This window comes from Xiphophorus maculatus, chromosome 11, assembly GCF_002775205.1.
Source record: "Xiphophorus maculatus strain JP 163 A chromosome 11, X_maculatus-5.0-male, whole genome shotgun sequence".
NCBI lineage: Eukaryota > Metazoa > Chordata > Actinopteri > Cyprinodontiformes > Poeciliidae > Xiphophorus > Xiphophorus maculatus.
The window spans coordinates 4,715,867-4,742,975 of NC_036453.1; the positions used below are offsets into that span (position 1 = coordinate 4,715,867).

Here is a 27,109-nt window from a genome sequence, read left to right on the forward strand (position 1 = left end):
CCATCTCACATCCTTATCCCTAGTGGGGTTCAGAGGGGTGCTGGTGCCTACCTCCATTGATCACAAGAATAACACAAATAATAATAAAAAAAAGTTTTAATATCTCCAGCATAAATAACTAACATAAATAACTAACTAAATAACATAAATAACTAAAAAATGTTAGGAGAAAATATGTATTGTTTCGTTCAGGAGAACCATGACGGGTCGCTGTTGGTTTCACAAGCTAAACCAGTTATGATGGGACTTTTATTTTGAAAAACCGGAAGTCTCAGTGTTTTGGTAAAGGCTGCGGAAGGAGCTGTCAGTTGCGTTCCACCGAGAGAGGCTATTTCTTCTGCTAAAGCGTCGCTAATTTAAACGACAAATGTAATTTCCCCAACACAAGGCCAAAATGGGATTCACACCGAGGCGCTTCATGGGTTCCAAACCGCCCAAAGCATCTCTTTTGCTGCCTTTCCTGCTACCGGTCCTACTCGTCGGTGGCCAAGGCGACGAGAACGCCGCTCTGGATAATGTCGTTACCGAGAGGATGGCCGAGGAGAGCCACCGACAAGATAGTGCCTATTTGCTCATATTCATAATGCTACTAACGCTCACCATCCTCACCATATGGCTCTTCAAGCACCGCCGCTTCAGGTTCCTGCACGAAACTGGGCTTGCTATGATCTACGGTAAGAACATTAACGTTAGGTAACAGTCGTGTCAATCAGTCAAAATAAAAGACACCTCATGACTGACTGTCTGTGACGGAAACAGTCAGCTGCTTAAACTTGACCTCTAAGCCAATTAAACGCTTTCTCTTCACGTGTCGGGGAACATGGACAGCTCGAGCCTGCTTATAACTAGTTAATAATGTACGTACAAGAAAATATTTAACTGGACTGTCTTTCTGTTAAATTCTGGGAATTTAAATGATCCACTTTCCAGGTAATAAACAAAAATGCAGGTCACTCATTTTATGGTTTTTATAGTGGTTCCAGTTAAAATGTAATTATTAACATATGAAGGCAGTTGGTAAGACTGAAAGTGACCAAATTTTCCTTTAGAGTGAAGTTGAGATATAGTCATATGAAAACATAGGGTACCCTATGATTTGGTTTGGACATATAAATATTTTGGTATTTTAAATAAACCAGAAAAAGTGAGGAAGTTGCAATTTAAAGATATATTTAAAACATTTAAAAAAATGCCAGTTTGAGAAATAAATTGGATGCTCACACATTTATTTCCCCTTAAAATGTCTAATATAATAATAATAATTATATTATTACAATAATATAATCATTTTAACAAATCAGACACCGCAACAGATTATGTTTGGCATAAACCAAAGGCATTAATAATGATAATTATTTAATTAGTCAATTGTTCCATCACTACCAAACTGAATTCTGATGCAATTTTCTGCTTAAAAATTAAGCAAGCTTCTTTTTTGTTTTTCAGGTGCAGTTAAATCATTTTAAGATAAAAAAAAGAGGAAAAAAAGCTTCATGCTTCCTCTGGGTAAATCTATATGTATATCTTCATCCCCCCTTCATATTTACTCAAAGGTCTCTTGGTGGGTGTGATCCTGCGCTTTGGCATTCATGTGCCCCAAAGCATGAGCGACACGGTCCTCGAATGTGCCGTCAACGCCAGCCCTGCCACTCTGCTGGTCAACGTCAGCGGAAGGTTCTATGAATATACGCTTAAGGGGGAAGTAAGCCGGGGAAAAGACAACCAAGTGCAGGATGATGAGATGCTGCGAAAGGCAAGAAGCAGTGTTTCCTCCACACTTTAGCTTCTCATCCATAAAACAACTGTGGCAGTGATGTGACACTTTACATAGCACTTTATAGCTGGTGAAAGTATATAAAAAAAGAATAATGTTTAGCCAGGTTTTATCCATTTAGGACCCTCTTTTAACTATTGTGAATGAACAATTATATCATACATATGTTATTAACACATTTTTAGATTTCATTTTGATATACAACAGTGATTTCAATAGATTAACTTGACAGTCCTCGTGAAATGCTACACATTGCAAAAACAAGCAGAGAAGTAGTAAGTTGAATTGACTAATTGGTCTTAAACGTTATAACTTTTTGCTCTTTTTCTTTTTAGGTGACCTTTGATCCAGAGGTGTTTTTCAACATTTTACTGCCTCCCATAATCTTCCATGCAGGTTACAGTCTGAAAAGGGTAATATGGCAATTTGTCTGCATCAGCAGACAATTTTTTTTGTTTCTCTTACTGCCTTATGTTAAATACAATTAAACCTTTTCTGTTTTAGATCAGTTATGGTTAAATGCGGGAATAATGAAAGATTTTTTTTCTTTGTTCAAATGAAGATGTTTAAATATTGGTATTTGATCAAATTGCTTTTTACATTTTAAGACTTTGGTCAAGTAGTTTGTGTATCAAAAAGCTTCTTGGATAGTTTGCTGGAAATCTGACTAATTTCTATGGAGGACCAAAACTGGCATAACTATAAGTTAGTTTTGTTGACTGTTGTTTGACTCTTATTGTATTTTTCTACAGCCTCTGTCTGATAAATTAATATTGATCTTCTTTCTCCTCAGAGACATTTTTTCAGAAACATTGGCTCCATCCTGACCTATGCTTTCATGGGAACTGTCATATCCTGCTTTGTTATTGGGTAAGTCATCTGATCCTCTTTGATATAACAGTAAACTAAATAATCTGTTTCACTGACTTAAATAAGTTAAAGTTAATTTGTTGATATTTCCAGTGCTTATAATGAGTTTATAATGTTTTATGCTTCTTCTGTAGGCTCATCATGTATGGCTTTGTGTCCTTCATGAAAGTTGTGGGTCAGCTTGGGGGGGATTTTTTCTTTACTGACTGCCTCTTTTTTGGGGCCATTGTCTCGGCAACAGACCCAGGTAGGAAGTACCATTAAATCCTCAGTTACTTATATGCAGTATTAAATTAAAGCAGAAATTTGATTCCCATGATGAAAAATGCATGCAACATGGTTCCAGTTCTTGCATGCATAGCTAACATGTCAGCATTAGCTTCACTGGAGACTGTATCTGAAGACCTTCAGTGTATTTCTTCTGTTGTAAAATTGCACTGTTTGTTTCTGTTTGCCTCAGTGACCGTTCTGGCAATCTTCAACGAGCTGAAGGTAGACGTGGATCTGTACGCTCTGCTGTTTGGGGAGAGCGTTCTCAACGATGCTGTGGCCATCGTCCTCTCGTCGTGAGTACCACACGCTCTGCAGGACGCTGCAGCCCTGATAATCTGTGTGAAAATTGCATTAGAAAAGCATTGTTCTCCATGCCCATACTGTTACAAACTAACTGTGACTTTCCATGTGGAAATGAACCACACTAACATCAACATCCCTGTCATTCCACTGCTTGCCTTTCTCCACTCATCTGTGTCACTGACCGCCTGTCCGTACGTATGAACGTAGCGTTCTCCTGCGCTTTGAAAAGCAGAGCAGGCAGGGAGCTGTTCACTCCGCTGGAGAGGACAGCTCAGTTATGCCTGAGGAGATTGAAGAATGGCTGGGAGAAAACCAGACATTTACTCCTCGGTGGGTGGGTTTAGTTTGGGAGGACAGTGTGCATTTTGCTTGTGGTAAAACATTAGAAATTTTTTTGGTTGATGTGTTGCAGTTATTAAAATTAAAATGTAGATTTAAATCACCTTTAGGATAATTACTCCCCTTCCTCAGTATCATTTTGCAACTGCAGCCCCTTCTCCTCCTTTTTGATGTGTTTTTCTGAGTTTGCTTCATATTACCATGCTTGTAATCAGAAAATCAGACTTTGTTATAATTTTACTAACGTGTAAATGTGAGCAATCTATTATTGAATGGTAATCAAGTGGAGCTGATGCTTCTAATTACTCTTCAGCATGCTAACCTCACATAAGTTTTTTCTGTATAAAACCCAGCTCTGTTATAGTTGCTGCAGATATGTCTTATTTCTGATTCAAAGGAAATACAAGTATGTGTTTGACCACGTTCTCTTCCTGTTTTCTCAGAAGGACTCGACCTCTAGTTTCCTTGTAAATGCTTCTGTGTACTCCTACTGTCCTTTAGCTCTGTTGTGGCGTACCAGCCTGCGGGGGACAACAGCCACAGCTTCGAAGCCATGGCTGTGCTGAAATCCTTCGGCATCTTCCTGGGTGTCTTCAGTGGATCTTTTTCTCTTGGTGTGGCTACTGGAGTCATGACTGCTCTTATATCCTTTTCTATAATTATATAGATTAATGTAATTATATATACAGATATCTTTCTTATTGTGATACATACACTGCCGTCCATGCTAATTACCCACCTTGGAAAACATGTAAAAAGTCTAAAATAAAATGATCTTCCATCCTCATCTCAGTCTAAAAGACACATATTAAACTTTTAAACTGGGTTTCACAGTTATTAGCAACACTTAGAGTTCCTATAAAATAAATGTAACTGTAGACTTTTTTTTAGCTTCACCCAAACTTTTTCATATCTCCAGTCAAAACGGCTATAAATGGCATCACAATGTCTCCATAACAACCATTATTATGCTTTCATCCCCCCCAAAAACCTACTCTGTCCCACCATCTCAAACATAACATGCATAGTTTGTATCATATTGTTCACCACACACAAAAATAAACTTTCTAACTCAGAATCATCTACAGTGATTGTGCAAATAGGATATTTCAATTAATAATGTTTTGTGTGCCCCAACCGTCTTGGAAGAAATTTCTATTTTACAATATTTCTACCTTTTTTTTCTCTATAATGAGCTGAAATTATTTTATTGCTGTTATCACAGATTGAACTGTATGTAATAAGTATATTGTATTTGTTTGTATTTCATTGTCCAAAACTTGCTGCTTTGTTCCTTAACTTGAAGTTGTTCTTACGTGACAAAGTTTACTAAGCTGAGGGACTTCCCTTTACTGGAAACTGGTTTATTTTTCCTGATGTCCTGGAGCACCTTTCTGTTGGCAGAGGCCTGCGGGATGACAGGTACATCTACAACCATACAGCAGGCATGACATTTTAGTATCAGAGGATTTAAATGAATGACGTTAAATTCTTGTAAAAAGTTCTAAGTGGAATACCCCAATTAAATAATTTTTGCAGACCTTTCTGACTTTTATTTGAGGCATTTGCCTTAATGTGTTGAGTTTTCCTGATACCCGCTGAAGTCTCACAACATCTTTCATTGTAGCAACTTATACCACAGATTTACCACTGTAGAAAATACACTTTTTTCTTTTAAATAGCTTCTTTCACCTTCACTGACACCTCAACACCTCACTAATACTGAAAATAACTCCACCATGAATAACAATTTTCACAAGAAGGGTGAAGTGTTGCTAGGGGATCTTAGCAGTCACTATAGAGCTGCACATACATGAAATTACATTATATTGCATTATTAGCATGTGAAATATTGCTGTTTTAAAGAGTTACTTGGATGCAATGTTCAATAGGGTATTATTTGCTTGTTGATGATATAATTGATCACGTGGATGGAGTTTTAACTGCTCCAAAAACGTGACTGTTATGTTTATTGGACTCTCTAAATTGCCCTTAGGAGTGTGGAGGTGTGTGTGTGTGTGTGTGTGTGTGTGTGTGTGTGTGTTTTAGAGTATGTGCTTTGAATCCTCTGCGTTTTACTCCTCTTAGAAGATGAAATTATATTTGTTTTTAAGGTGTTGTGGCGGTGCTGTTCTGTGGGATCACGCAGGCTCATTACACCTACAACAATCTTTCTCGTGATTCTCAAGACAGAACTAAACAGGTAAAAAGTTGTATGTATAAAACTGTTTCAGTCTCTTCTGAAGCAGTTTTATTTCTCAACCAATTGTGTAACCACTATTTCTTGTCATGCTGCATCATACATGATTCGTATGTAGAGAAATTCTTTATAAAATGCTGCAGCCACAGAAAGTGAACAGATAAGGGAGGAGAAACTATTGCACCGATGTTCTTCATGAACAAATACTCAGAAAAAAGGATGTAGATTTTATTTACTGCAGATAATTCTCAGAAGTTTACATGGCGATGTCACTCGTCAAAACTGATGACTTTTTTTTAGGTACATCTTCAACAAATTCACCTTACCTCATTGATTCTACTGAACAAGTCCTCAAAAATACATAAAAACCATGATGGTTCACTGTGACACCTAATCTGCAGCAGGACACAAATATGGCTAAGCATGTAGATATGTAACTAATAAATAACTAAAACAGACTGAACCTTAAGTACACCTGAATACATTAATTGAAATACTAATTTTAAACGTTTTAGCATTGCTTACATAGTTAGAATTCTTCTAAGCTTAGTAATGTCAGAAGAACTATGTAATTTTCAAAAGTGCCAAATAGTTTTTAGATCACGGAAAAGTGAATATGGCAACGACTTGGTTAATTAAAAAGCACAAGTCCTGAGTTAAAACTGCATTCACAATACTGAGTCCACAGTAAAAATACTTTCAGGATTTATTAGATGTGCTAACTTATCAACTGGAATAAGAAACTATTTTTTAAAATTTCTTTATTGATCCCAAAGGGAAATTAAATCAAACACACGCTAAAGTATTTTTGAATTGAAATCGAATTGAATGAGATGAACTTCTTAAAATAACAATAAAAATCACTCTGAACTGATTGAAAGAAAAAATGAAAAAATGAGCAATCCGTGTTTCTAAAGCATAATTTGTTTAGCTTTGCTTATTGACACTGATATAACACTTAATTTTTAATAAATTTTCCATTTTTTTTTCAGTTGTTTGAGCTGTTGAACTTCCTGGCAGAAAACTTCATCTTTTCCTACATGGGTCTGACGCTCTTCTCCTTTCAGTCACACGTTTTCAACCCGATGTTCATCATCGGAGCCTTCGTATCCTTCACTCTGCTCTGCAATGGATCAGCACACACGCAATAACCCTTCGCAAGAAGCATTGAATTGACAGACCTGACTGCATCAACCATCACCAAATATTTGCATGCCCAGAAGCTATCAGTGAAACACTTCAGTTTATAATTTAATTTCCTGCTAACGGAAACCAAAATGGAAATTGAAAGCACACATAAAAGGACAGATTAGTCCCGACATTTAGCTTGGGGTTTTTAAAATGCACTTCAACCCACAAATACTTTCCGTTCTGCTGTTTTCCACCTGCTGTGTTGTTTTTTTTCCCACCGCGTTGTGTCCTTGACTGCGTTGCATGCAGTTGGCCGTATTTCTGGGCAGGGCTGCAAACATTTACCCCTTGTCCTTCCTGCTCAACCTGGGCCGTAAAAACAAGATTGGAATGAACTTTCAACATGTTATGATGTTTGCAGGTGAGTGGTAAATGTAAACTCTCAAATGGAGCAAAACTAAAATACTAAAAAAAAACAAAAAACGTGTAAGGTGCAGAGACAATCTATTTATAGATGAAAAGTATTTTTTAGACAACTTTTTAGAGCACTTCACATCAGACTTATGCTATCAATGCCAAGATGACAATAGATTTAGTGTTTATAGGGGCTTCTTTTGTCCTTGTCTTCAATGCAGGCTTCCTAAAGTGTGACTCTGTTCCCACAACATGAGTAACCCAGTTTCATAAACACAGACTCTCAGTCTCGCTGTTTCATCTCCTGCCCCCTCCAGGTCTGCGTGGGGCGATGACTTTCGCTCTGTCTATCCGGGACACAGCTACTTACGCCCGTCAGATGATGTTTTCGACCACCCTGCTGATTGTGTTCTTCACTGTGTGGATCTGTGGAGGGGGGACTACGCCCATGCTGTCTTTCATGAGCATACCGTAAGACTGACTATCTTTGCATCTGTTTTTGCTGCTGTTTCTACACCGTTTATCACATCTGTGTTTCTATTCCGATTCATTTCAGAGTGGGAGTGGATTCCGATCAAGAGCACTCCGTAAGTAATTACTGCGATGTCTAATAAAGTGGTTTTCAAAGTGTGGGTTGCGCCACCTACGGAGGAACCAGTATCATTGCAGGCACAAATAATGATTATTGATCATTATTTGTGCCTGCACAAATAATGCAGGCACAAACATATTTGTCAGTAGAACTAATGTCGCATAATCAATAAATAAATTATTCCACTGCGACTGGACATTGCGATTCAAAGCAAGCTTGTTTAGCACAGCGCATACTGGTGCACCCCATCTGATTATCAGTACAGAAGAAGTTTATCACCTCAACAGAGAGACGTGTTTCCTGATGTGAGGTGTGTTGCCTTAAATAGGGGAAGAACTGTCACGGGGCAATTATCAGCATAGAAACGTTATGCATCTATTGATAGAGGAGGGCAGGAAGTGACAGAAAAGCAGGGTGGGTCTGTTGAAGAAAGCCTCAGTGGTGAGTTAAGCAACATCAGAAGCTCAGTAATAAAGGAAGTTCAAGAACTTCACTGAACTTTGTTCTTTTGCAGAATATAGTTTAGTTTTTTATAAAGTGCTTTGCAAAAGTCTAAATACCCCTTGAACTCACTCACATTTGCTCATGATGCAAATAAAAGCATCAATGTATTCTGTAAGAATTTTATGTTGGACCAGGTCAAAAATTATGAAGTGATTTAGATTTTTCTTATGAATAACAATTCAAGAAATGTCAGATGGATTTGTGTTAAGTCCCTCTGAAGTCAGTACTTTACAGAACCACCTTCTGCTGTTCATGTATTTTAAGTGACTTAAACTTCACCTACTTTTTTCTAATATTGTGACAGGAAGCCAGAGAATATGCTTCATCTAAAGCGGGGTACTTGGGCTAAAAAGTTTGAGAACATGCTGTTGTAGAATGTATGAAATAGGTTTTAACTAAAGTGCAGTTTTGTGCTCTCCAGAGTTCAGCGGTGTTGGATGGGTCACAGAGGAGAAGCACCAAGCATGAGAGCGCCTGGCCCTTCAGGATCTGGTATAACTTCGACCACAAGTATCCTTTAACCTGCCGATCTCTTTCTGAAGTCGTGCTGAGTTCTTCTTCAACACTAGGGGGTGCTCTTCACAAGCTTTATTGTAGATTTACAAGGGGTTTTTTTCTCCCAAGGATATATTAATGTTTTTTTATGTATGAAAGTCTTTCATTTTGCAAATTTAGTTTCCTAGTGACAAGTGTTTTGTTTATTTAATCAATAGGGTAATATAAGTTTCTTCTTACACTGAAACCATTGAAAGCAAATTTAATTCACTTGAAGAGGCAATGATTATACTCTTCAAAAATCAACACTTGTCTTGTTAAGCATAATAGTGACATTAATTCTGTATAATAACTTTGCTAAAATCATTGTATTGGGAAATATTAGTGAAACTATAAATGCTAAAGACACTGAACGGCGTTTCCATTGGAGATTCCAGTGTTTGATGAATTAAGTCCTTGACTGAAGCTCTTCCTTCAGCTACCTGAAGCCCCTCCTGACTCACAGCGGGCCCCCTCTCACTGCTACTCTGCCGGCTTGCTGTGGCCCCCTGGCACGATGCCTCACCAGTCCACAGGCCTATGAGGTTTGCACATGAAGTTTGATTAGTCGCAGTTTAACAGCACCCAAGCAGCAACAAATCTCAGATTCACGATGATGCTAAAAGATTAGAGGTCAGATAAACACAAACATTTGTAAGAAAAATCTATAAATGATTTATTTACAACAGAGAAGCAACAAGCATCTCTCCTGCTAAAATAACATTAAATTATGTTATTTTAGCAACAGGTTTTAATGATTAAATTTATGTATTTTCATTTACTGTCATTATTTATTTCTTAGGGTCCCACAGGTTTACAGAGTCTTGAATTTAATAGCCTGAAAAAAATATCCAGCAAGAAAAACACTAATATCCTTAGGTTTACTGTAGTCAGCACATTTCACTTTTCCTGCCTTCAGAACGAAGGGCCGCTTCACGACGATGACTCCGACTTCATCCTGAACGACGCCAACGTCAGCTCCTTGTACGCCGACGTCACCGTCAGCACCGACGCATCCGGGTCCCGCACCATGAACCCCAAGCACTCCGGCGCCGGGCCGTTCAAAGATAGCCGGGATGGTGAGCTGGACCCGGCGGAGCGAGACGTGGCGATCCGCGGCACGCGGCTTGTCCTGCCGATGGACGACCCTTTGGAGCCCCCAACAACCGTCACCCTCCCACCTCCGCCCTCGCCCCCAATCTCCGAACCTCACAGGCACAGACTGTAAGATGGGGTTTGATGTTTCTGTTGCAAAAGAAAATAACTAAATCAAAACGTAGTTCACATGTAAGATGAAACAGTCTTTGATCTAATATTTCAGTGTTGACTGGACCAGCGTTGTGTCTAAGAAGCAGTTGAAAATCAATTTCACCATTTCCGATATGAGCCGTGCTTGATTCAGCTCAACATGTTGGTAGAATCTTGTGATCTTCATTATTAATGCACTATATGTAGACTAAAATCCTCAGTCTGCCCTCTACAGGAGGCTTCAATGTGTGTCTGTCGTCTGAGGTGATTCAGTTTTACTACTGTGGTCTCTTAAAGCTCCAACTTTCTCTGCGTGTGTTGTTCAACCACTAAAACTTGTGTAAATGTTGGGTTTCCTGGGGTTATGTTCCCTCTAATTTCGTCTGTATTTAACCAATTGTTTATTTTAAAGTTCACAACCACTCAGAAGATTATTCACACTACATTTGGAAAACTAATCGTTTTTCCACTTGTTAACTGTTTCTGTCAGTTTGTTGTAACTTCCTCAAACGAAGGTTGGGATTCTCAGCAGATAAAAATAGGAACATCGTTTAATGAGAGCGGTACGAATATTTGGTACGCACAGTTCAACCAAGAAGTTTACATTCTCTCATCATCTGCATTATTGTCATTTTATTTGGATCTTAAGATTTATTTGAAGGTTTTTTTCCAGGGTGGAATGATTATGCAACAATTAACTTACGCTTCTCTTGTTGATTATCTTGGATCAACATGAGGCTTGAATATAGACATGCACGCTCACTAATATTTTGCGTAATAATGCCTTTTAGTAAGCTGCAGAAAAACTACTTGCTATTTAATTTTAGATATCAGTTTCTGACAGATCTGACTGGATATTTGATTCCTCTTTTTATTAGAAGTGGTAGAAATCATTTAAATTGGTTTGTTTTTGAGAATGTATTCAACATTGAAGCACAGTCCTTGAGATGCAGAGGAATACCTTTTTAGAAGCTTAATGATGGTCAACTTTATCTATTTCCAACCAGTTTTGATGTGTGCTTTGGATCATTTACCTGGGAAAAGTTTTATATTCAGACAAGACAAATATTTATCTGCTTAAGCTTATAATCACTGTATCATCTAACAAGCAAAGAGTTGGCAGTATGGTGCTGAGTGTTAGACTGTTGTTTTTCAAACTTGTCGAATTCACCTGCATCACTGAAAGCCCAAAATGAATGATGAGTTTATGTGAACATCTGAGTGAAGGTCAAAGGAGCAACACTAAGTAATGTATTGACACTGAGACTAAGTTTTAGCACTACCCACCTGTTTGAATCTTGAATCTTTTTAACTACTGATTTGTTTATTTAACAGAAAAAATCTTGATATCTGTAATTATTATTTTTCTATTTATTATTTATTGTGTAGATTTTCAAACATTACTGCCAATTAGTGAACTCCTCATTTTATTAAAAATAAATAAAAGCGCACTAAATTTTCCCCACATGGTACCTTTTGCATTGAACTCTTCTTGAAGGAGGATGGCGATATTTATTTATTCCAGGCGTTTGTATCCTTCCCATATTGTAGCATATGCTTTTACTTTTTACTTCCCAGCCAGATCTTCCCTGTGTGTTTGTTTGTTTTAATATGTGTGATCAGATTTTTTATAGTTATTATTAGGGCTAATGCTTGTTTCTGGGTTTACTGCTTCCATCTGGTTGAAGTTTCTTTAAAAAATGCACAAAAAAAAAAGAAAAAAAAAATACTGACCAGGTCTTTGTGATTTGTTGTCACCATTGATGAAAAGAGGCTGACTGAACTGTTTTGAACTTAAGTGCCTATTCAGGACATGTTTTTGTACATATTTTGTTTTGCTCATGTGCAGTAAGATGACCCTATATAAATATCACATCTTCTGATTGATGCCAGATTCTACAGTATTCCCTGTATAATTTAACTAGAGTTTTCCCATCTGTCTGTGCTTTTACTGTTAAATCTTTTGTCTGTGAATCTGAAAGATTGAATACTTACATTTACAGACAATAACATGGTTCTTATATTGTATGCGCATTTTTGAGAAAGCTTCCAAATGAAGTGACATGAAAAAAGTCACTAAACGTTCACTGACAATGGATGAAAAAGGAGCAAAAGGGAAGTTTTTTTTTGTTACTTATGATGCTCTGCACTTTCTTTAAAATAGTTTATTCTCTGAAATCAGTCAAAAGTTTTTGTTGAACTATCTAACTCCGTAAAACATTTTTTTCTTATTTCTATTGAAGTGAAAGTTGACTGTGATGTCATAAAAAAAAGTGTGTCCTCTGTAACGTTGCCCATGTGTTACTGGTTTCATTAGGCGGTATTTTTTTAATGTGCTTTGAGTTTCTGCATTTATCCATCTATGTTTTCTCACATTTATCTACTTGGGAATATTTAAAAAAAACTGGAAGAGGTAAAACTGAATTTGTGAAAATATCTGATGTTTCTGCTGATTGTGGAAACTGTATTTTTGAGTACACAGGTTTTATTTACTTTTTAAGAGGCATCTGTAATCCTGAAGTAATTGTATCATCAGTTTAACATCCTACAGGTCTGGAGACAAATAAAATCACATTTGAAGCTGACACAGACTGTTCTGTACTGTTCATACTTTCTACTTATATTTTTGTCATGTTAAAATTACAAACTTCAGTGTATCTGATTGGGATTTGAAGTGATGGACCAATACAATCTGGTGTGTGAGGAAACACACACTTCTTATAAATTGCTGACGGGGTCATATTTTATAGTGCCTAACTTTTAGATAGTACAATAAGCCTACTTTGGAATATAGAGCAAATGCTTATAGATGAGATGGCAATTCCAGTTTTTTTGAACGTGCTTTTATTTTGAAAATCATCTGTGCAATTGGAGCGCACTGTCTTTTATTTTGAAGGTGGCGCTGTCCGCTTCGGTCAGAGACTGGCTTTGCTGTCTGGGTCCGACTCTCCCTTCAAAACCAGGTACGGTGTTGGGGAAGCGGAGCTCCGCAGCCTCCGGAACCGGACAGCAGCTCGTTCAACGCCGCAGACGTAACTCTGAGCCCGGGTAAGATCTCTGCAAAGTGCCGCTTACTTCTAACTGCTGGATCTGTACATCATTCCCAACTAAAACAGGTTTAGCAGAACAGACCAGTTACTGCAGGCTGTGCTTTTACAAGAGCCTAAAGATGTTTGAAGAAATGTAATATTTAGTTTAATAGGTTAATAAGTGGTATCTTGTTTGTTTACAAGCATCCAACAGAGTAACAGATAATGTGAGACAAACTCTGTCTTCCTATTTAGTTAGTTATGACCTCATGCACGCTGCATTGCTAAAGCAGCATTTTGATATCCGGAGAGGAAACTAAAGACTTTAACAAGTTCGGGGCGTTGGCTGTCTCTCTGTCTCTGTAAGTGTGTGTGTGCGTGTGTGCGCGCGCCTACGGGTGTGTGTGGTGGGGTGTGCGGGCGTGTGTGTGTGTGTGTGTGTGTGTGTGTGTGTGTGTGTGTGTGTGTGTGTGTGCGTGCTGACTTGTTAAAGCTGCTCCTGAAATCTGTTTCCAGTTAGGAAGTCTCCTTTTCCCCCCATCCTATGATGGAACCACTAAAACTAAAAATGCTTCACAGAGGTCAATTAAAATTCCTGCACTGCTATTTTTCATTGCATTCCCCTGACTGTGAGTGTCCATAAGCATTTAAGTGATGCACATGGCCTCACTGTGGCCTCTTCCTGCTTAACTCAACATGTGTTTTTCCTCTGTACTTTACAGTAGGAATGTAATATTAACCTTTTAGAAACATAAACCTACAGTTACTTTTAATGAAGTGGACAAAGGGTCAGATTTTTAAGTAATGTTGTCAAGGTAAACACCCATATGAAGCTGTGAGATGCTGAAGAGTAACAACCAAGTCCGATCCCACACCAAAGGGCCACAGAGTGTTATAAATTAAAGCTGGAGTCTGTTGTATTAAACTAATCCAGTTCTGTAAAAGACATGCGTAGCCCCATAAAACTTTATGTATAGATGGACTTGTCTTATGTCATGTTTAAAAGGTTAGAATTTAAATATGGTTAAGCTGTATGTGTGTGTTTTTCATATTATTCCCAAATTACATTCTAGTGGAGTCTTTGATGGGTTTCTGAAGCTTTAAAGTTTTTTCTGTTTGTTGTTCTTGACTTGCAGCCATTAAAGTCTGTTGTCACGTCTTGGGTGATATTTCTTTGCCGTGCATTATGCAACAGGGGAAAGAAGCAGGGGGATGAGTAATCAGTCACAAGTCTCCATCCATCCATTGTCTTTACTCACTTATCCTTGCAGGGTTAAGGAGGGGTGAGTGTGTGGCAGTTATTGGGTGAGAGGCGGGTTACACCTTCTGAAGGTTGCCAGTCAATCACAGGGCAACGCTGAGATACAGAACCATTTATGCACCTACTCAATTTTATAGAGATCAATTAACCTAACAATCTTAAAAGATTTTGGATTATGGGAGGCAGACAGAGTACTTGGAGATAAACCATGCATTCACATGGAGAACATGTAAAAAAAGCAAAGAATGATGTAGGAAAAGCCCAGACTGGGAGCTTCCTGCTGCAAGTCAGCAGAGCTTCCAATGACCCCACCATGATGCAGACTGCTAGTTAATACAAAACCAAATAAACCAAAATATTTCCAAAGTGATGCTGGAAAAAACACTTATCTTTGATGACACATGATTAATTAACAAAAGCAACAAAAAAATAGCAAAGAGGACTGTTTTGAGTGAAAACACTAGATTCAGACACAAAGAGAAAAAATACTTTTCAGAATGATTGTGAAACAATATTAGTTTCCGAGACTAATTTCATTTAAAGTGAGTTGAAGTGCAAATACTATAAAATATCTTTTTCAAAATATAATGCATCCAACATGCAAAAGAGGAACTGAGCCATTCGTCTTGTTGCTTAACCTTTACAATGAGGAACAGTCTTTAATTTTTTAGCTGCGAAAGTCATATTCTAACGACGGACGATATGGACTTACTATCTCACAAAGATATGTTGGGATATGTATTTATTGCCATTTTTTGGCTTTCAAATATCAATTAAATTACTTCACAAAGTCACAGTTGTTCAATCACGTTTCTAAAAAGTGTGCAATACTTACATTTTATCATAGCTTGGAACATAAGGATTTAATGATAGTTTCATGAAACCAAAACTGGAAAATAAAAAAGCAACTGAGCTATCCCAGTGGTAACTGCCATCAGTTTTAAAGATTTGAGTAACTTTGTGTTCAGTTAAACCAGATTGTAATTCATGCCCTGTTGTTTTAAAATGTTCACTTACAAGGCATGTCCAATGATTCTAGGTGGGGCCTTATGTGTCTTAGTGGAAACTATTGCTAAAAAAAGCATTGCAACAACATTTTGTTCATCTACCTGGCAGAGTGTTGCTAAAAAAATCTGTTTTGCATGATTTCCAGAATTGGGATATAAGAAAAAGAAGCGAGACGAGGCTGGTGGTGTTCTTTTTTGTGGCTACAGGAGCTTTTAAATTTAGTTAGACTCAACCAAGCAAGTTCTACTGATCATTTACTAGCTGTAAATTAATACTCAACAGATCAGAACATGAAGATTATCCACTCCCCTGACTTCTGCCACTTCACTGAAAAGATTTCACATTCCCTGTCAGCTAATTGAGAATAATTAAAATGTGTATCAATAGCACAGAAGTACATGAAAAGTTTTAGGGCATGTTCTCTAAAAATCTGTATGGATGTGTTTTTTAAAGGAAAAATGATTACCGAATATACAACTGGACGAATGGTTTAATACTATGATTTGTAAGGATACTGGAACAATGTGGAGCCAAGAAAACTGCTGGGATAAAAAAAAGTAACATTAAATTCAACATAAGCTTTAAACTTTTGAAGTGTCGTCAGTCAAGGCTGCTTTAGTGTTATTGTGGCCAGATTCTCTCACTGAAAATATCACAAAAACCAAAGAAACTTAAGTAAAAACATGGATTTATCAGTTTCTTCAAGACCTCTTGGTCACAAACTGGGGAATCTGGAACTGAGACAAGAAAATGTAACTCAAGACAAAGTGGGATGAGTGAACTTTCTGCTAAAGCCATCATTTCCATGTCAGAGAACGGCTCAGATCTCTTGTTCTACTGGAATGTGGACTCACCAGAGCCAGATAAAACAATTATTCCAATCTTCCATTGTGGGGTTATGTGTTGCACAAATGTTTGGTTGAACTTGCTGCTCAGTTTCAAACACTTGTGTATTTATTTTTAAGATAGCATGATTGGAATCAGGGGTGGGAACGCTCTCAGTGTGATGGTGGGCAGTTAAAGCAAGCCTGCAAACCTCAAAGACTGAATATTTCAAGTATTGGATCAAATGGCAAACAGAAACCACAATGTTGCTGGTTATTATTGTGTCATTGTGCTGCTTAGCATGTTTAACCATATGATGTACACTCTCAGCAAGAACACATCCCTAATCTTTTTACTACACAAAAATGCCATAATATCCAGTTAAAACCATTTTTCTTATGGCTATGTAAGGGAAATCTTTGGATTAAACAGTCATTGCTATTCAGCGCTGTCGAATGCATTCTTTACAAATTTGTGCATGTGAAGAATATATTCTGTTTGCTAGAAAATGCTAGATTTCTGATTTAACACTGTCCTTTGGCGAACTGGTTGGAGACACAAAGATTCTCAAAGGAATTTGTGAGGTAAATATTCTGCTAGTTTGCAAATGCTAAAGATGAATGTTTTACAAATAACTATCAAACTCCACAATGAACAGTCTTGAGGTTTTTAAGTGTTTTTTTTAACACTGTTGACAGTCACTGGAATTTGTGAGGTTATTTTTTTCACTAGCTAGCACATGGTAATATTTCTGTCTTTATGTGTCTTATGTGCCCAGCAACAGTTTGCTACAGTTTGCTACTGTTGCTAGGCTATTTCAGGCAACATGACAGCTGTAATTTGCATGGCACTCAAGTAATTGTACAGTTGTCAGTAATTTTTTGCCAAGCTGCTGAAAAGAGCAGGCCAAAGCAAAAACAAAGATACTGTCAAACTTCTGAGTAGTTGCTATTGTATTTAAAGCCAGTTTTGATCCGGCTTTAAATACTGTTTTTGACGGTTTCCAGCAAAAATAAAGATGTATTTAGCTAACTTTGAAACCAATCAGCTTTCCGCAAAGTATAAATCCCTCATGCAGCGCTCCTGACTTGTTTACACATGATTGAGCCCTCATAAAAAAATTTAAAAAACTGGCAAGTGCAAACGACAAATCAGCATTCTTTGATATCAGTGAGAAAAGAAATTTACTCCAAGGAAAATGATAGGATTCCTTGCAGTAAATTGCTGATAATTTTCCACTGAGGCTGCAGGATCTTTAAGCAATACTTGAGTCAAAAATTACCTAAATAAATAAACTTAGCAGCAAGCAAGCATGGACACATTGTCTTTAAATTGCCACACATAGCAACCGTGAACTTGTTTTATAGCAGATTACAGCAGACACTACTTTTATAACAAACTTATGTCAGATCATAATTTCTTGGTTAATGTCAAGTTGTCATAAAAAAGACATTTTGAATAATGTCAACTTTGTATTAAAAGTGTCATGATTTAACGAATAACTCTTTATGTCAACAGTCATAAATATTCATGAAGACTTACTCATGTTCATGACAGGTTATGTCATGTTTATGATGGTGTCATGACAGTGTTATTCACAACCCGTCAAATAAAATGTTACTGAAAATCCTTGCATATGACAACTGCTCTAACCTGTTTCCACCCCAAGTGTTTGTTTAACCTTTGCGGCCACCTGCAGCTCAGCCTGAATGAGCCATGAAGACTCAAGATTAATGACATGGGGACGCAAACAGTGAGCTAAAAAAAGTCAGGTTAAACACTTCAGTGTGTGTTGGTGTGTAGCTGGGTTGTGCCAGCCTCAACGTTCTGATGGAGACTTCCTGTCTTAGTTTTTCCACCACATTCTTCAGCAATAAGCTCATGCCAGCACACACACACACGCACCCCCCCACGCCCACACACACGCACGCACACACACACACACGATTTGTAAAGCTAGCGTCATTCTTTCGTGGCCTGTCTCTTGCACAATATACTTTGTCACACATATTGTTCTAACATTAATGACATGATGTCTGTTTTTTGGACGTGTCACAGCAAAATCATCTGACTTTTATGGAAGACGTTAGGTTAGTCTAGTTACAGTCACATTTTAAGCAAAATGCAAAACAGAGGATTCCAGGAATTCAAATGGATTTCACACTTAAATACCCCAAATCTGCCATCTTAATCTCTTAAGGACTTAATCCAAACTTGACAGACAAAGAGGATTATTTATTATCCAAAAAAAGGGTAAAAATCAGCAATAAAACACTCTTTAGCCACACACGTATCCCTGAATCTCAAATTTCACATTAAATCTTGCAGCAATTTTCTGTGAATGTCAGCTTATTTTAAAGTCAGATCTGAACCCAAGATTACTCACTGCAATTCTGCCTTGAGCTGAGTCAATTAGAAAAGCAGAGATTAACATAAACTGTTTACTGAGGGCATACCTGAAGAAAAAATGCAAAGTTAACTATTATGTGGGCAACAAAAAAGTGTTTTTAAACCACCTTTATTTTAACACAGGCAAGCTGCGACGATGTACCCATTTGTTTTGCCCCCACTTGTGTGGATTCTGGCTTCTTGTCAGCCATTGTTTGAATCCCATCAGATAAGATTTTCACATTGCTGACTGTCATTCATCATGTTGAGGTCTGCAGCAGTTAAAACTATGCAGTATTTCACTTTAGGCTGACGATTTCTCATCTTTTAAAGGGTAAAAACAGCAAGTAATGCAAAATACTTTTTTGAAAGTTAGCAGAGGTGAAGACTGAATGAAAAGAGGGTAAAAAGAGAGCAGGAAGCCAGCCGTTTCTTCTGTCTACACTAAATGGATGAGGTGCCTCATCCACTCTGCAAACAAAATGTCTTCTTTTGTCTTTAATAAGTAATGAATTAGCAGATAACTAAACAGAAGACTTGAGTCCACTCAGTGATGTCAGCTCCAGTTTATTGCTCTATTGTCTACGCATGAGATAACAACACAAAATAAGGCATTTGTCACATCTGCTCACAGTAACACATTCAACCTTAGACACATAACCGAGGCTAAAACAGCTCTGAGTAGTTGAGAAGGTTATACTGTACTTCCTTTTTAGACTTTTTAACTTTGTTTGAGAGTTTATCACTTCTATTAAGCAACTACTAATAACAAAGCAATGTCAAGATGTGCAAAAACAAGCTTCTTTAAATCTGCTACTATGCAGCTGTGGTTGACCTGTCAAAAAGACTGCAGTCTGGTCTTAATCTGGTTAATCTACATTAGTTAAAGGCCAAATCTTTAGAAATCTCAGTGGAGTTTACTGCACTTTTACCTGGAATTACTTTACTAGTTGTCTGATTTTGTACTTGCATCATTTAACTTTCTAAAATTAAGATTGTTTCTGCATAAATATGCATTGTATTAGAAAAAAGTGACAGTTTTTTCATTTAAAAAAACTTCTAATTTACACAGATACTGTGTTCTTCTGTCCACACTTACTTAGAAATAATTTCAAATTAATTCAAATTCCAGAACCTTGTCTATGTAGAATGCATTGTACCTGTACTTTATAATTGGCCCAAACTACTTTTATTCCACCTCCCAACAGAAGTGTTTCTCATACTACCGTTTGCAAAAACACAACCACTCAGTTAGAAAACAAGTTAGGAGAGACGCATGACAAATGCAAGAAATGTGAAACTCATGACACTAATTCCAACGTGATTGTTTTCAATGTTCCAAGCCAAGAACATCGAAAATGAAATAATCTGGGACAAAAATTCCTTTGAAATGACTTCATCCAAATAAAACAGCACATGTGCAGGTGTAATTCACATCAGACCTTCAAGTGCACATCTTTTAAAAAAACCCCTAAAACTTCATTGAGCAACATCAAAACAAACAACTAACATTAACGTAATAAAGTATTTACTCTTAAAAGCTCTTTTTGTTGCATGACTTAAATATTGTTTCAGACGACATTATTGCATCTGTTAAAAAACAAAACTGATGTTGAAGGTTGGTATTGATTTTAGTCTTTTATACTATAAAAATCAAAAACCAAAGAACCAGTAGCACTTTTTTTATTTCAAGTTAGAGATGACAATGACATCTGTTTTTTTTATTTTGACCTACATACAGCAGGCTTACACATAAACTCCTCACTGGTAAATTATGTGGCTCTATTCCTAGTTTTATTCAGCCACCTAAATCGTGTAACAAGTCTAATAGGCTACCGTGGTCATCTGTTCCCGACTGTAATCTGTTAGTCCCTAAAGCCAAAAGCCAAACCTAAACTTTTGCATGCTTTACTGAGAATTTGTCCCCAGCTTTAAACGTTTGGGTACCTTCTTCTTCCTTGACCAGAACCTCCTCCTCCTCCTCCTCAATCTGCTCTTGTTACGACCAGAAGAAGTTGATAGATTGTGGCTGTTTTGTGGAAGTGGTTCGTGTAAAACGTGGAGCGTTAGTGTGTAGGGTCCATCAAAGCTCTGTCAGCAGATTTCACCACACGTCATACCAGGCATTCCTTCGTGCGTTCACCTCACTGTGTCGACAAAAACACAGCTCTCTCTCTCTTGCAGCAGCAGCAACTTGGAGAATTCCTTGCAGCCAGCCAGCGTGAATTTGATGCAGGAAATAACCGAGGGAACAGGCTGCAAGCATCTCTAACTTGTTCTTTTTTAATGCCTCTTCTGTAGCTGTGATTTTCACTTCAAAGTGTTTTATTTACCATCTGAAGTCCTAACCCTGTAATCACAGCTCTGTGACCAGAGTTATGGTGTTCAACATGGTGATTTTAGTTCTCTGTGAAGGAAATTTATTACTTGTATGGAATATTTTAAACACAGCGGATTTTATACGATGGGAAACTAAGTCAGTTTATTTACAGAGAGAAAGCATTTAAATGAAAAGATTTGGAGAATTTCATAATATTACCAGAGTGGGGCATTGACTAGTTACATTTACTTGAGTAGCTTTTTTGAAAAACTTTACTTTATGGAGTATTTATACTATGCTGTACTTTTTACTTTTACTTAAGTAATTTTATTATGAAGTACCTCTACTCTTACTTGAGTAAAATATCTGGATTCTCACTGAATAAAGAACAAACATGTTTCAAACAAAAATTCACCAGACAGACACACAGCTGCAGTTCATAAGTTTTTTATTGAAAGAAACTGATTTAGAATTTGTTTTTTTTTTGCCTAATTTTGTCATTTTTTTGTCACTTACATAAATTATTGTCATTTTTGGTCCTTAAAATACCAAGTTTCCACTTTATTTTACATTTTGGTCAGTCGATTATGACATTTTAAATATTAAATGATTGATAATTTAATCTGTTACTCAGTACTTAAGTAGACTTCTTACCAAATACTTTTTACTTTTACTTGAATAAAAATATGTTGAAGTAGTGCTACATTTACTTGAGTACAGTTTGTGGGTACCCTGCCCACCTCTGAATATTACGTATTGTGAAGGAAATGGTGGAGAGCATCAGAGAGCTGGCTGTAGACAGAATAGAATGACATAATGATCGAACACACCAGGGAGTTCGGTTTTCCAAATGTTGGTAACAAATGATTAAAGAAAAATGCTGGGAATGCGGAGCAGCGACTGCTCAGCTGATCAGAGGATCTGCAACATTAGAGAGGCACAGAGATTTCTTAGTCACACCGCTTTGTGGGAAACGATCCAGTTCAGTGGTGTGAAAAAGTAACTGCGATCTGAGATGCTTATTTTTTGACAAACCTTCATGTTGAGCCAAGGACACTGACTTTAACTGAGGCAAATGAGGCATGCAGAGATTTAGAAGTTGTCCTGGGTTTTCTTCTAAAGTAATTTAAGTAGTTCTGACGCTCCATTAGAGGTCACATGACCACCTTGGTTTCTTTAAATTTAGATAATATCTGTCACTCTGCTGTCATATAGCTCAGTGGAGGCCCGACGCCTTAGACATGATCCTGTAACCTTTGTCAGAACATTGCTGAAATTACTTAATTTTTAAATTCAATGACGCTGGTTTGTCAGCTCTTAAGCAAGTATTTATTTTACTATTAAGCCCACATTTCAGCATCGACAGGATTTCTATTGACCTGATGCAATAATCTAAACTTTAATCATGTTTTCATTGGCTGTGGAAAAATCATTATAACTCACATAAATAATATTGTTCAATGCAATGTGTTTCACTTTACTGAAGTAAATAATTTTTTCATAAAATTTGAGTTTATTGAATGGGTCTTTATGTTTTTAATTTGATCGTTTTTTCTCATTTTTTAGGGAGTGACAAGACAAAAAATAAATGGATTTAAAAATCAGAAATGGGCCACATCACAGCCTGTCATTATTAAACTGGATCCGGGTTAAAATGCAAAAGATAGCAGTAAAGCATTTTTCTATAATTTGCAAACAAGTCAAAGATATAAAAGTGCCTTCTTCTGTGTTGAGTGCAGATAATTTAACCTTGGTGTTATAGACTTTAGAGATGATCAAAGTGAAGTTCTGAAAAAACTGCCAGAACAATCTAAAAAGTGTCTGATAAACATATTGAATTAAAGAAAAGTCGAGACAAGAATGAATAAAAGCACTGGAGGATTCACAAGCTGTGATGTTCAGACAATGAAAAACCATAAGAGTCTCAACAAAAAGCTGATTTTGGATTAAAACTGGACAAAAAACTTATAAAAGTTGGAGCCACAGCAGATAAGCATTAACTATCAAGGCTTATCTCACTTTTGACTGCTGCAAGATATTTTTCATCGGTATGATTTATCAGATCAACTTTTTCTGCTCAGTGAGTCTTTATCTGATCAAAGGGTGTGAACCTTCTCTGTGACACTCATGTAAACCATAACATTTTATGTCCACTTTTTATGAGCGTTTTCAGAGATAAGTTACCTGAAATAAGAACCAGCTGCTCGTCTAAGCTGCCTGACGCAAAAGAGTTGCGCATACAAATCTTTCTCTGTGGCATTGCATTAGTCTTGGGATAAGTAAGAACATTTATCCTATAAAGTGTACCAACAGCGCCTCTGTGTGGGCATTTTGTGCAAGGTTTATCCTTATACAAGGCTGGGAACAGATGGAACTGTGATGATAAAAAAAAAAACATATTTACAAAAGCAATTCAAGCATCACACATGAAGACACTCAGACATGAACTGTTCTTCTAAAATGAGTAATGTGTTCATTTGGTACAAGACAATAATTGGGTTTCTGTAATAATTTTAAAAAGCTGATTTAACGTCAATAGAAATTGACATTGTATTTTGTTGCTCTTCCTGCTTTAGGCCCGAGGCTGTATCGTTGTGACGATGGCAGACAGCTCCCGCTGCTTCTACTGCCGGGAGGACCTCGGCGGGAAGCGATTTATCCGAAGCGAGGGGAAGCCGGTGTGTGTTCGCTGTCACACAAAGTTCTGCGCCAACTCCTGTGCAGAATGCCACAGACCCATCTCAGTGGAGACAAAGGTGTGTTCTCCACATGGTTTTGAACGGGTTTGGGTTTGTACTTCTCCATGTACCGCTTGAGAAACTCTTGTTTTCCTCCGTCAGGAGCTGAGCCACAAAGGGCGTCACTGGCATGAGGAGTGTTTCCGCTGCACAAAGTGCTACAAGCCTCTGGCCAAGGAGCCATTCAACACCAAGGATGAGCGCATCATGTGTGTGAAGTGCTGCTCCAGAGATGCTGCTCCGCGCTGCCACAGCTGCTATAAACCCATACCGGCTGGTATGACCAATCACAGTTCAAAATATTACTCTGTAAAATGGAAGAACTTTGAAAAAAGTGGGCCAATATCCTGGTTGCACGGATCAAATTACTGTGTGTGCAACTTCTGCTGCTGTTCAGTAATTCCTGCACAGCGTGGACATTTAAAAAAAGAAAAATCTAAATATTTTTCTTCTTTTCTGATATCCTCCTTCCCCATTTTCTTCTGTCACATTACTTCCTTGAGTCTTTTCTTCTTTGTTCTCTTTAACTTTGTAAAGAGAAAAAAATAAATTAATTACCTTTCTTTTTCTTCCTTGTGTCATTCTTTATTTCATCTGCTTCTTCCTTCTATCTGCTTCTTCCTTGTATCTTTCCCTTATTTCCTCATTCTACTACTCTTTCTGCCCTTTCTTCTTCAATTACTTTTATTGCCCATTCTTTCCTCCATCTGCACGTACATTTTGTCATTCCATCCCTCTTTCTCTCCTCCCTTTTTGCCATGTCTCCTTCCTTTCTCACTGTCTTTCTGTATTTGTTCTTCCATCCCTCCTTGTGGTTTTTCTTCTGTTTTTTTATGGTAGACTCTACCTTATCCTATTTTCATGTATGAAGTTGTGAAAAAACCTGTCATAAATTAACAATATATTGTACTATTACATTTTAAAATGGACAACTTTGGAATCTTGAGTCTGGAAATAAGATACATTATTATATAAAACTTGTATAGAAATCCACAGGATCTGACATTCATCCCCCTGGTCATTAGATAAATGACCAACTAATTTAGTCATTTAAATTAGCTTAATTGGAGCAGAAACACACCTAAAGGATACAGGACACTCCTGCTCTAGTTCATTTGGATCAGAATGTGACATTCTTCCTAATCTCCTATAGGCATTGAGAGTGTGGCATACAAAGGAAACTCGTGGCACGACGAATGTTTCACCTGCTGCAGCTGTAAACGACCCATAGCATCGCAGAGTTTCCTCTCTAAAGGAGATGATGTTTACTGCAACCCCTGCTACGATGAGAAGTTTGCCAAGATATGTGTCAGCTGCAAAAAGGTAATTAATTTAAAATAGGGGGAACTTTTTGTTTTTGAATCTGATCTGACCGAATTATCACCTTAATATGATCGTAACACTGTTGCTTTTCGTTTGCAGCCAATAACGTCCGGAGGAGTGAACTACCAAGAGCAGCCGTGGCACAGCCACTGCTTTGTGTGCAGCTCCTGCTCAAAGCCTTTGGCTGGGACTAGCTTCACCACCCACCAGGACCAGGTCTTCTGCGTCGACTGCTACAAGAGCTCAGTGGCAAAGAAGTGCAGCGGCTGCCACAACCCAATCACAGGTTGGGTGAAGTCGAAACTCTTTCTGCTAGACATGATGAAACAGAATCAAATTTTAACCATTTTAAAGGTGCTTTTCCAGATTATATCTGAAGGCTGATACCTTGTATACTGTGGTCTTATAAACTCATAGACAATTAGAAACATTCCTTTCTCTCTCCTGGATTAGTGTTAGTTGCTCCAAAACCAAATATCTGATCTGTTCTGCCTAATATTGAAATCAATAATCTTTCAACAATCAACCAGGAAACCAGAAAATAAAGAGAAAAACAAATAGTCCTCTGGTAATCTTAAATTATAGGTGAGATTAAACCTATAGCTGCACAAATCATCAAAAACTAGTCAAAAGAATGGCTGAGAAGAAGTGAAGTGTTTCTCATGAGTTCACACAAAGTGGTTTTCCACATTAATAGTTATAATAACAAAACATTTTATTTATAAAGCACTAAGACGCTGATGTGATGCTGCGGCTACTAGTGACATCTAGTGGTGAACTTCTAAACTGTAACCAGCTGTTTTTGCACAATGATTTATATATAATTATTTATATGTGATCGAAAAGCAAAACATGGTCTTCTGAATTTTTTACAGATAAAAAACTGAAAAGTAGGCACACCCACACTGAAATGTTTGCCTATTTTCCTTTGTGCAATAGCTTAAGATCAGTCATGTTGGATGGAAAGAATCTAACTTGGAGGCTACAAGGTGACAAAATGTGTTAAAATTTAAGGAGTATGGGTGTTTTTAAAAAGTACTGTCAAATTATTATGAAACCCCATACAGTGAGGTTTTAACATTGATGACATCCATCCAAACTCCATTAGGTGTTTAACACACATGATAAGAAGAGATGTGTTAACAGAAATGTGAAAGTTTTAGCATATAGCACCACTGTGACAACACACACACACACACACACACACACACACACACACACACACACACACACACACACACACACACACACACACACACACGCAGGTTGAAAAAGCTCAGTCTTCGTCTCTGCTCTGCTTTCCTTACAGGTTTTGGTAAAGGTGTGAATGTTGTGAACTTTGAGGGAAGCTCCTGGCATGAATATTGCTTCAACTGCAAGAAATGTTCCCTCAGTCTGTCCAACAAACGCTTCGTGGCCGAAGGAAAAGACATCCTCTGCACCACCTGCGGCAACAAGGAGTGACGGACAGAAATCCATGTTCTGTTTCCTAACCACTCAGGCTGTTTTTACACGACGACTAAAGTCCACATTTCAACATGTTGTTATCTAATTCTCTAGCTTTCAAGGATGGAAAGACATTGAGACCTTCTGGTGCTGAGTGATTGTTTGACGATGTCTGTTTTTCTAGGATTGATGAATTTCTATTTTGATAAAGAATACCTATCATTCAGCACACAGCCAGCATAAAACCAAAGTTTACCTTGAGCGCATTTTTTTGTTTACTATCATGCAGAAATCAATAGAGATCAATATCAGTATAGTTTAAATAGTATTTCCTTTGTTCAATATGTTAGTGTCTTTAATGCCTATTACTTGTTTCTTTTATTTTATTAATACCATCCTGGTGTCAAATAATCAATGTCAACATGTTTTGTTATTTGCCAAAGAAAAATAATAGAGCTTTTTAAACATTTATTTACTCTATGTAAACAATAAATTCATCTTAAATTCAAATGTCTTGTTGTGTTGCTCAAGTGAAATGCAATAAAGTTTCTACAAAACAAGTTTGGGATTTGCTGTCAGTGTTTCAACT

At 37.4% G+C, this 27,109-nt stretch overlaps 2 protein-coding genes across 2 annotated transcripts; both read left to right on the forward strand.

The window, feature by feature from the left end:
• Positions 1-285: 285 nt before the first annotated feature.
• LOC102222629 (sodium/hydrogen exchanger 6-like) lies at positions 286-12,767 on the forward strand. Its single transcript, XM_023342682.1, has 16 exons — positions 286-674; positions 1,554-1,753; positions 2,110-2,187; positions 2,568-2,644; positions 2,779-2,891; positions 3,105-3,210; positions 4,061-4,202; positions 4,876-4,981; positions 5,674-5,762; positions 6,752-6,865; positions 7,200-7,311; positions 7,622-7,775; positions 7,861-7,891; positions 8,822-8,910; positions 9,374-9,479; positions 9,854-12,767. Exons 1-16 carry the CDS (start codon positions 395-397, stop codon positions 10,160-10,162), a joined length of 2,106 nt encoding a protein of 701 aa, XP_023198450.1. The 5' UTR covers positions 286-394; the 3' UTR covers positions 10,163-12,767.
• Positions 12,768-13,065: 298 nt separating this feature from the next.
• On the forward strand, positions 13,066-27,080 carry LOC102222378 (four and a half LIM domains protein 1-like). Its single transcript, XM_005805962.2, has 6 exons — positions 13,066-13,230; positions 23,590-23,769; positions 23,854-24,028; positions 24,905-25,074; positions 25,174-25,360; positions 26,384-27,080. The coding sequence occupies exons 2-6, from the start codon at positions 23,614-23,616 to the stop codon at positions 26,536-26,538; spliced, it is 843 nt and encodes a 280-aa protein (XP_005806019.1). The 5' UTR covers positions 13,066-13,230; positions 23,590-23,613; the 3' UTR covers positions 26,539-27,080.
• Positions 27,081-27,109: the final 29 nt, after the last annotated feature.

Coding starts and splice junctions, on each gene's coding strand:
- LOC102222629 (XM_023342682.1), top strand. CDS start 395: ATGGGATTCACACCGAGGCGCTTCATGGGTTCCAAACCGCCCAAAGCA. Junction 675..1,553: donor TGGGCTTGCTATGATCTACG/GTAAGAACATTA, acceptor ATTTACTCAAAG/GTCTCTTGGTGGGTGTGATC. Junction 2,645..2,778: donor ATATCCTGCTTTGTTATTGG/GTAAGTCATCTG, acceptor CTTCTTCTGTAG/GCTCATCATGTATGGCTTTG.
- LOC102222378 (XM_005805962.2), top strand. CDS start 23,614: ATGGCAGACAGCTCCCGCTGCTTCTACTGCCGGGAGGACCTCGGCGGG. Junction 24,029..24,904: donor CTATAAACCCATACCGGCTG/GTATGACCAATC, acceptor AATCTCCTATAG/GCATTGAGAGTGTGGCATAC. Junction 25,361..26,383: donor CTGCCACAACCCAATCACAG/GTTGGGTGAAGT, acceptor CTTTCCTTACAG/GTTTTGGTAAAGGTGTGAAT.